We start from the raw sequence: 9,925 nt of genomic DNA, 5'->3' as shown, positions 1-9,925 counted from the left end.
CCATATGCAAGACCAAAAAACAACACCCCCTCTTGATCTCAGCATCCAACATCCAGTACATTCAGCGGGGGGTGGGGCGCAGCAAACAAACCCCTTAAAGTCGCGACTAACAAGGAAGTTCTCTTCAGAAGCCCAAAACAAAGGCATTAAGATGTAAACACTGCCGATATTAAGGGCAAGCAGACAGAGGTCAGATGGTAAGATAGTAGCGGCTGCAGGGGCGCTCCTCCGCCCTCAGCATTCACCGAAAGATCATTGCAACAGCATGGTGCTCCCAGGGACAGGCCACGGCATCAGACCCGCCGAAAGGCCACAGCCCCAGCCCAGCTCCAGCCCCAGCCCAGCTCCAGCTCCAGCCCAGCTCAGTGCGATGGCGGCGGCGGCAGTAGCCCGGTGCAGACGAAAGCACCAAGCTGCATCCTGGTAAGGTACGAGGGAGACGGCATAAAGAGAGGGGAGGCTGCCCTGTATTTCCAATATGTTGTAGCCTCCGGCAAGGGGAATTTATATAGAAAATTACCCCATAAAAGCCGTCAGTGGTGGAGCTCCCTCGTCCGTAGCTGTTGCGCCTCCGCCATTCTATATAAGGCCTCGTAAAGTAGAAAGGCAATTGCTGCCTACACTCACCCTGCTTGTATGGCCATAAATATTAGGGGACACCCACTGCAGTAGCCAGCCAACACATATTTTAATAATTGTTTTTATAGTGTATTTTAAATAGTATCTTATTATTGTTATATTTTGATGTTGCTTGGTTTTTGTTGCTTGTTGTTTTGATTTTTGATTCTGTTATATTTACTGTATCTATATATCTTGCTTGTTTTATCTTTTATGTACACCGCCCAGAGAGCCTTTTTGGCTTAGGGCGGTATATAAATAAAATAAACAAATAAATAAATAAATTTTCAGTTCCTTTGCAGAGGTTACAGGATGGTCCACTCCCCTTCCTTCTCCTCCTCTGAATCTTATTAGTCAAAACTGCATCCAAAACTTTCCTGGGTCTTCCTCAGGGTGCAGCCACTAACTCTGTGAATTATGGATCAAGCCACATGACATTGGTTGCTTGTTGTTTTTTGTTTCGTTGCCCTCCGTTTTTGTTGTTCTCCACTTCTTCTGTAGGTCTACATGTAGGTTCTCCTACGTTCTCAGAGGATTGCATCTGAAAATGAACTGGGCTCTGCCAGCCATTGACACCCAACTACTTTGTGAAAGCTTCAGTGCATTTCCTGTCTTTGGACACCAGATGGTGGAATAGCCATCTGGATGCACCTTGGACAGCTCCTTGAAAGTTTGGACTAAAACCTGGAGCGGATTCCACTGCTCCACTGACATGGAGCCACCCAGCTACCACTGCCTTGCAGGCTTTTCCCCTGATGAATGAAGCAGCCCCTGGCATCAAGTCCTAGTGAATTCAATAGGCCCTGCTTTCACGTAAACATACGCAGGACCAGCCTTCAAAGCATGCCTGCTGCCTTTCGATCAAATTAAATATCTCTGTGTTTGCATTTTGGCTTAATGAAATGTCAAGCTAACTTGCCTCCTAATGAAATGTCCATATTTTCAAGCAGACGGTAAACACACCTCCTTAATGCCATGAGAGGTTTGGCTTCTGCCTTTTTGCGGATAGTAATGCAGCCTACTACAATGCAATCTAAGAGTGGGTATTTCTTTGGAAAGGTTTTTTTTTAAAAAATTACTCCCTGGATTTAAAATTAATGAATGAAGAAAAGGTCATTATAAAGAACTAGCTTGTCCATTGGGTGGGCAGCTGAATGCAGCTATGGATCCCTGAAGCAGCCTACAGATTTTTCAAAAACCAAAAAGGGTGCCTTAGAATTTGTATTTTCAATTGTGCAGCACCATTCTGGAAAAAAGTATGTAGAGTAATACCTCAGTTAACAAATCCTCCTGGAAAGAAGCTCCTTTGAACAAAGTCTTTTTTGGATGTGGGGGTGGGGGGCACACACTCTGTGTGGGTCCTTGTCTACTCGATTGTGTCTGCTGCAGGCAGCTCTTTCACACGTGGCTGAAATGCCACTCCTTGCCAGGTGGCACAAGTGCCTCTATAGTAAACAGTGCTTCAGGTGCCCTGGAAGTACTGTTTACTGCAGATGTGTCTGCTCGAGTGTAGGGGAGAATGGGGGGGGGAGAGAGAGAGAGCAAGGACAGGGTGGTAGTGGCTACCTCTTGCCTGCCTGCTCGAGCATATGGAGAACTGCTCAAAGCTTTAGAGTGCTGCAACAGTAGCCCATGCACTGTTATTCTGCTCTTTCTATAGAGAGTTGAGGAATGAGCTAATTATCCCAGTTGTCACCCTTTCCAGGGCATCCAACCAACTTCTGCATGGTCTTTTCTTGCAGACCAAGAACAGAGGGTGACAGAAATGTCTGCAAAATTTTTAGCAGGTGCCATTAGAATAAGTTCTATAATGGTACCTTGAGTTTTAATCCGTTACAGTTCCTTTTTTATTAGTTGTTAGTTCTACTTATCCATCTCTCTTATGTTGGTTTGTGGATTTATCAATTTTGCTGATTGATATCTTATAGAAATGTTGGAATCCTAGCAGGAAATCTGATTAAGCTGTATATTTGCTTTTTATTGCTTTTATTGTATACATTTCAATTTCAACTGCAGTGGCTTGTAGCTAATGCAAATAAAGGATTTGTTGTTGTTGTTGCTGCTGCTGGAGGGCACTATGTGTTGCTGCAGCAAGGAAACAGACTCACTGAGCGAGCCCACCCCCCCAAAGGAAGATGCCATGCTCAAAGGATGCTCCAAAACATTGAGCCAATACTACGTTGGATGCTGCCTTTTGAGAGGGTATCATTTTCTGCCCGCAAAGAGTAATATGCCCCTCTGGAGCCATCTACTTTCTTTCTATATTTGATATATTTGTGTCTTATTTTTCCCACCACTGAGCAGCATACACAGACCTACAGTACAGCAGCCCAGCCGCATTTAGCTTCAAACATTGCACTGCGCCAGGCACCTTCGGACCATTTTGTCTCCTGAGCACCCTAGAAAAAGTCATAAAACTCTTGAATCTATAGCTTCATTTTTTTTTAAAAAAAGAACCCCTGAACTACTGCTAGTCACACATCAAAGCTTATAGCAGTAAATCAACCAGCACAAAGCCAGCCATAACCCCCCATCAAGTGCAAATACACCATGTTCTTTTATTTTTAATTTATTCATTAAAATGTTTCCATCCTTTCCATCCCAGAAGACCGCTCCCTACCAAGGCGGCAAGGTAAGACAGGTATTTATTAGGCTTAGAGAGACATTACTAGGAAATACATTCATTTTGTAGGGGAAAAGCGTGCAAAAATATTGTACACTGGCTTTTTAGTGTAGTTACAAGGTCAAATTCCCTGAGTGAGCACTTTCCCCCTTCTGAACACACATATTTACTCTGCTGACAAATGTACTCTTCTGAGGAACCTCAAAGATGGTCCATCTTTGGCTGTTAACATAATATGAGAGGTGGCCATTCCTTGAGGAGATTCTGTCAGTGTTGTCTTTTCTTTTTTGGGATGGGGGATGAATCACATTGCTTCTGAGACATCTAGAAGCAGACCCAGTGCTAAAACTGACTTGATTCCCACATGCTTGCAGCCAACATATTGAATGTGAAGGTGCCATTATTTTATCAATTGTCATCTGAAGCTACCTTTAGAAGATTCTGATGAAACAAGGATGCAATCAGATCAGCTGCTGTGAGATGGCAATTTGATTGCCTCCAAGAGCCAAATGCAGCTCTTGGAGGAGGGGGTTATAGATCCGTATCAAAGCACTTGGAGGGCTTTCTCTTTTTAATCTCTCCCCCCTTCTCTCCTACTACACCATTTTCCTGGTTGAAGTCAACCCCAGGACACAGGCCAAGGAAGGCCTCAGAAATGCCATCTGCTAGTAAACATTCTCGTTTCTTAGTAGCTTATGTTTCTATACACACACACACACACACACATGATCAATTGGGAAATGACTCTCAACAGACAAATGGAATGATGGCAAGGACCAAAATTATGTCTCTATTTAGGGCTGATGCAGTCATCGGACAGCTGTCCCAGAATGCTGATGGTGTCATTTGATGAGCCAAAGAGGGAAAGGAGAAGGTGGTGGAGTGCCTGAACAGTTGGGGTAGGACAATGAGGGTGGACATGAAGGGGGGAAAGACAAGACATCTACACAGTGGGACTAAGATGACGGCCAACCAAAATGCGAGCTCCAACCGCACTCACTTACGACACCAGTGTCCCATCCTGCTCCAAAAGGCCAAGCTTCCTCAGAGCAGAGAAATCAGTATGTTAGTCCAGAACTAGTTCTTAGCTGGTTGGCAACATCTGCCACAATGCCTGGAGGAAAAGAAAGATCAATGGCGCTCTTCCAAGAGAGCAGCCAGTGTGTTGCATTTTGCCTCAATGCAGGCAATTAATGCAGCCCAAGGGGCAAAAAAAATAAGAGAATAATTTATTCATTAAAATAGTTGGACAAATATGATTATTAAATAAAAAAACAATTAAAGCTTTATCTTTACCTTCTATGGTAAAAATGTTAAAATAGCATTATTTTTTAAAGACTATTAATCCTTACGCAGGTTATATTAAAAGCAAAACACAAAATATCAAAGTATATTTTGGGGTTTTTTTAGATTCAGTCTTCCTTTTTATCTGAGACGCTGACACTGGAATGGTCATCATTGTCACCGGCTTGAGGACAGACTTTATTCTTTGGCACCGAGGTCATCTCTGAAACAGGGTTTTTTACAGTCGGAGTGCTGCAGTTATATTCCGTGTCTGTAAACACCTGGCAACGTTGTAGCTCAAGGTACGTTGTGAACAGCTTGGCGTATTCAGGATGTTTCAGAGCAAAATCCTTGAACTCTTCTGAAAATTAATAAACACAAGAAGTTATTGCTAATGTTGAGAAGAGTTTGGATATCACGCTAAACTGTAGTTTTAGCATGAAGAGAATAAACGTCTGTTTTCGTTTAAGAGCACAGTCATTTGGATGGAAAAACTGTGGTTTATTTGAGACAAGCCAACTTCAAACCATGGGATGTGAAGCTGGCTTGTTTAAACAAACCATGGAAAACGGACTGCCTTCAAGTTGATCCCGACTTATGGCGACCCTATGAATAGGGTTTTCATGGTGAGTGGCATTCAGAGGGGGTTTACCATTGCCTTCCTCTGAGGCTGAGTGGCAGTGACTGGCCCAAGGTCACCCAGTGAGCTTCATGGCTGTGTGGAGATTCGAATCCTGGTCTCCCAGGTTGTAGTCCAACACTCTAACCACCGCAGTTAATATTAAAACATAGTTTAGGGTTCAGGAAAAAAGTATATTGGCCCTGTTTGCGTGTCATGGTAAACTGGCTCCACTCAGGAGCTCCAACTGTGAGCTTCTGAGTGGAACCAATTCCACTGGGGCTTTCTTTTGGAACCAAATTTAAAAGGTGCTGAATGCAACCTGCACTTGCTAAGGAACAACTGAGACAGGGCTGGTGCAAAAGGGCAGCTAGGTAGGGCCCTGGCCGAGGGCCCCTGGGGCCACAGGGGCCCGAGAAGCCCCTCAAAAGTAGTGCTCCCCTTTGATAAACCACGGCAGAGTACTGTCACGGATTGCAGGGAGAGAGCTTCCCAGCCTGTTCGCTGGCTCCACCTACCTGTCTCTCCTGTCTTTTGTGGCTGCGTGGGCTGTGTGCGCAGGGCTGCCATTAACCAAGATGGTGGCTGAGGTTTCCCTAAGGTGCTGATGCCCTTGCCGCCATCTTGATTGATGGTATGCATTTGCGTGCATAGCACGCACGCATGCATCAACTAAGATGGCGGTGGAGCTTCAGTCTCTTAGGGAAACCTTGGTCGCCATCTTGGTTATGGTAGCCCAGTGCACACAGCTGCAAAAGACAGGAGAGACAGACAGGTAGGGCACACGTGTGTGCATGTCTGTGCACACGCACATGTGTGTTGGAGCCTAGGACAAGCTTGTGCCCAAGGGCCCCAGCATGCCTGCCGCCGGCCGTGAATTGAGAGCACATGTTCGGACTCTCAATAGTCCATTTGCAGCTGCAGCCTGCCCCGCCCCATACCTAACGTCACATGACATTAGCTATCAGGCAGGTGGGCTTGGCTTGGCAGCTCAAATTAAGAATTGGTCCACAACCTACCCATCCCTGCATTAAACTATGATTAAAGACATTTATCCCAATTTGTTTGCATGGAGGTTAGACAATGTTGGCTATTTAATTCATTCTCTTTTGTTTGCAGGGAGGTTAGACGACGTTGCATCAAAGTGGCTGTTATTCCACACTTTCCAGTGCATTTTCCCATCACTTTCCTTGCCACAAAAAGTCAAAACGTATGGGGAAGAGGGTTTGTTGCTCAAGACCTCAGAATCAGCTTTAATTGCACAATCTGAATTTGGTGGTATGGGATCAAATCGCACCTGAAAATAGTGACAGCCTGGAAGTGTCCAGAGGGAATGTCCAAATGAGATCATTGAGTTGAACACCCAGTATGCACCATATATACAAGAAGAAATGCTTACAGGCCATTTCTACACGACAAACCTAAAAGAGTTTTCAGCTGATTTGAGTTGTCGTGGTTTCCCTGCAGAACCACTGGGGCTGTAGATAAACCCTAAGGATTCTCCCGCAGAACTTTCAGCATTCTCATATACAAGCAACAATTCCTAAGGAGGCTGTGACCGTTCAATATTGGAAACATTTACCGTAGGAGAGCTTTTTAGAGTTGTCAGCGTCTATTTCCTTGAACAGATTAGAAACATCAAGGTTAGGAAGTCCAAGTGATGAACGGATAATTAAGCTAAATTCATCTTCGTTTATGCTGCCATCTTCATCGACGTCAAAGAGCTGTTGAAAAAAATGGAGACCTACTGACTTTTTGCAGTGTGGACCATTGCTAAACTGGGAATTGTCAAAGGGACTGCACTGATAACAAGTCAAGAGAATTATAGAGAAGCCATAAATAGCTGGAGTTTGGTGGTACTGGACATCAAGAGAGCGTTAGGAACTGGAAGGCACTGAATAGTCCCACTATATTCTGCATTAGTCAGGCCTCATCTGCATTAGTCAGGCCTCATCTGGAATACTGTGTTCAGTTCTGGGCACCTCATTTTAAGAAAGATATAGACAAGTTAGAGCGGGTTCAGAAGAGGGCGACGAGGATGATAGCCGGTATGGAGAACAAGTCTTATGAGGAAAGGTTGAAGGAACTTGGCATGTTCAGTCTGGTGAAGAGAAGGCTGAGGGGTGACATGATTACACTCTTTAAGTACCTGAAGGGCTGTCACACAGAGGAGGGTACAGATTTGTTCTCTGCTGCCCCAGAGGGTAGGACAAGGTCTAATGGTTTTAAGTTGTAGGAGCGTAGATTCAGATTGGACATTAGAAGGAACTTTTTGACAGTAAGGGCAGTTCGGCAATGGAACCGACTGCTTAGGGAGGTGGTGGGATCCCCCGCGCAGGATGTCTTCAAGCAGAGGCTGGACAGCTATCTGCAGGAGATGCTCTAGCTGTGGATTTCCTGCTGTGAGCAGGGGGTTGGACTCGATGGCCTGCAAGGCCCCTTCCAACTCTATGATTCTATGAATAGGGCATTCATTAATGTACACTTAACATATTGTGAGATGGGCAGTCTTGATAAGGCTGCAGTTTCTGGAAATAACAGATTAGATAAAAACAGCTATGTGATACTGTTTTTAATACATGAGCATTTTTGTAGTGATTTTCCCCCAATTTTATTTTTAAAAATAAAAGCAATGTCATATTAAGGTATTAATTCTTCCTCCAAAAACGTTTTCTGTCTCATCAAGAAACTCTTGACTGTATCTACATGATGCAGCTTTTGTTCAATACAATTTAGACAAAAAGCTTTTTTTCCTTTTCCAACTTGCAATAAGTTAGTTTTTTTAAAAATTGGGGAAACTAGGAGTTGTATCCGATTTAGTCATACTCAAATTAATAGTTGGGATTACCTTAAATCCATTAATTTCAGTGGGTCTGCTCTGTGCATAACTTAGTTGGATACAATTCATGGGTTTTAAAAACATGTGTAGCTTTTTGGAGTCAAGACAGCTAGACTTGAGGACTTGCCTGAAATGCCATTTGAATGGTCTGCTCTGTGTTGGCAGGGTTGCAGATAACAGACAAACCAATCACATATTCTCTGAAGTCTATGGTACCATCTCCATTCTGTAAGAAATGAAACATTTATTGAAGGGTGTGGGTGGACAGATGCTCTGATTCAGGGTTCTGGCCCACCAGCTATGACCTGCCCTTCTCCAGGATTCTCCATCTGAGCCTCCTCTCCCTTGCTAGTTTTATTTCCTCCTCTCTCTGCCATCAATTTCCATCTACCAAGTAAATAGCCTCATTGGTCTTTTTGAGACCCCCCCCCCAAGATTTGTAATACATCTACAAGTCTTGGGTTTTCCTAGAGCCCATTAAGGCCACCCTCTTCTGTATGGCTAGCACCATTCTGGCTACAAAAGAATTGGTACTTTGCTTTTTGTATACAGGGCAAATATAACCGAGACCAGGAAAAACTATTCCATACAAGCCGACAAATTGTGCATTTTAACAGCTTCTTGATGCAACTCATTTGTATTGCGGTCTAAGTGGGGCTTCCCTTGGATTGGTCTGGAAGCTGTAGCTGGCGCAGAACGCTGTGGTCAGGATGATGAGTGCAGCACCTGGACATATCATACCTGCGCTGAAGGAAACTGCACTGGTTGCCGATCAGCTACCGGGCCATGTTCAAGGTCTTGCTGGTCTTTAAACAACGCAGACCCAGGTTACCTGAAAGACCACCTATCCCTGTATAGAGCTGTATGATCTCTTAGATCCTCTGGGTAAATTCTGCTTGGGGCACGACACCCTAGAGAACATCGTAAGGCAGTGACCCAAAAATGGATTATTTCTGCTGCTGCCCCTGTACTGTGCTGTGCCATGCCCTTCCGTCTGCCATCAGAGAAGCAGCAACTGTATGTGGCTTTGGACGTCTTGTAAAGCCTGACCTTTTTAATAGTAATGTAATAATAATATAATACCTTTTTGCCCAGGCTTCCCCCCTCTGACCCGTAAGATAGGACAGTTTTATGTGTTTGAATCCTCAAGATTTCTTTTTTAGATGCTTGGATGTGTTTTTACACTTTTGTTGGTTTGGGGGTCGCATTTTTGTTTTAATCCTTTAATGATATATTGTTTGGTTTTCTTACACGGTACACCAATTGGTGATTTTTTTTAAAAAAAATATATTATGTGGTTTATAGATGCCAAAGGTCCTTCTAGCCCATCATCCTGTTCTTACACTGCCCAAGCGGACACCTGCGGGAAGCCTGCAAGCAGAACCCAAATGCAACAGCACTCTCCCCACCTGAGATCCCCAGAAACTGATATTTAGAGGCATAACACCTCCAACGTTGGAGCCGGAAGGTTTCTCTGGGGGCCGGAGATCTTTCCTGATCCCGACACACATTTGCCCAATCTAACAAATGGACTTCCAGGTCTTTAATGCCCCTCTTTACCATTCACACAAACGACTTCGCTTCTTTTGCCAGGGCCCCAGAGCTTGGAAAGGTTGCTTTTTTAAAACTACAACTCCCATCAGCCCCAGCCAGCACGGCCACTGGATCGGGCTGATGGGAGTTGTAGTTCAAAAAAGTAACTTTTCCAAGCTCTGCCTCTATAATCTCCCGGTAGGGCTGGGAAGGTCCCCTGTCTGAAACTCTGCCAGTCAGTGTAGACAACACTGAGCTAGATGGACTGAGGATCTGACTCCGTAGAGGGCAGCCTACTGCATCCTAGATCAACTCCTATGAAGTTGAGGATGGGTAAAGACAAAGGTAGAGCTCGATCCGTCGTGCAGAAACACAGCAAGTTGCCATATACCGAATCTTATACCAGCAG

At 44.5% G+C, this 9,925-nt stretch overlaps 1 protein-coding gene across 3 annotated transcripts in view; it reads right to left on the bottom strand.

Moving 5' to 3' along the window:
- Nucleotides 1-3,210: 3,210 nt before the first annotated feature.
- LPCAT2 (lysophosphatidylcholine acyltransferase 2) overlaps nt 3,211-9,925 on the bottom strand; it is a 47,428-nt gene continuing 40,713 nt past the window's right edge. For 2 of the 3 annotated variants that reach the window (XM_061594044.1, XM_061594046.1), the window contains exons 12-14: nt 8,111-8,209; nt 6,727-6,868; nt 3,211-4,886 (exon numbers count right to left, since the gene is read on the bottom strand). In XM_061594044.1, coding sequence (XP_061450028.1) covers nt 4,654-4,886; nt 6,727-6,868; nt 8,111-8,209 — 474 coding nt within the window. In that variant the 3' untranslated portion in view covers nt 3,211-4,653. The remainder of the gene's footprint in view (nt 4,887-6,726; nt 6,869-8,110; nt 8,210-9,925) is intronic. The other variant, XM_061594045.1, reaches the window with a different exon arrangement.

Source organism: Rhineura floridana, chromosome 13 (assembly GCF_030035675.1).
Source record: "Rhineura floridana isolate rRhiFlo1 chromosome 13, rRhiFlo1.hap2, whole genome shotgun sequence".
Taxonomy (NCBI): domain Eukaryota; kingdom Metazoa; phylum Chordata; class Lepidosauria; order Squamata; family Rhineuridae; genus Rhineura; species Rhineura floridana.
Note: the sequence above shows the minus strand (reverse complement) of the source record. Positions and strands in the feature narration are given on the sequence as shown.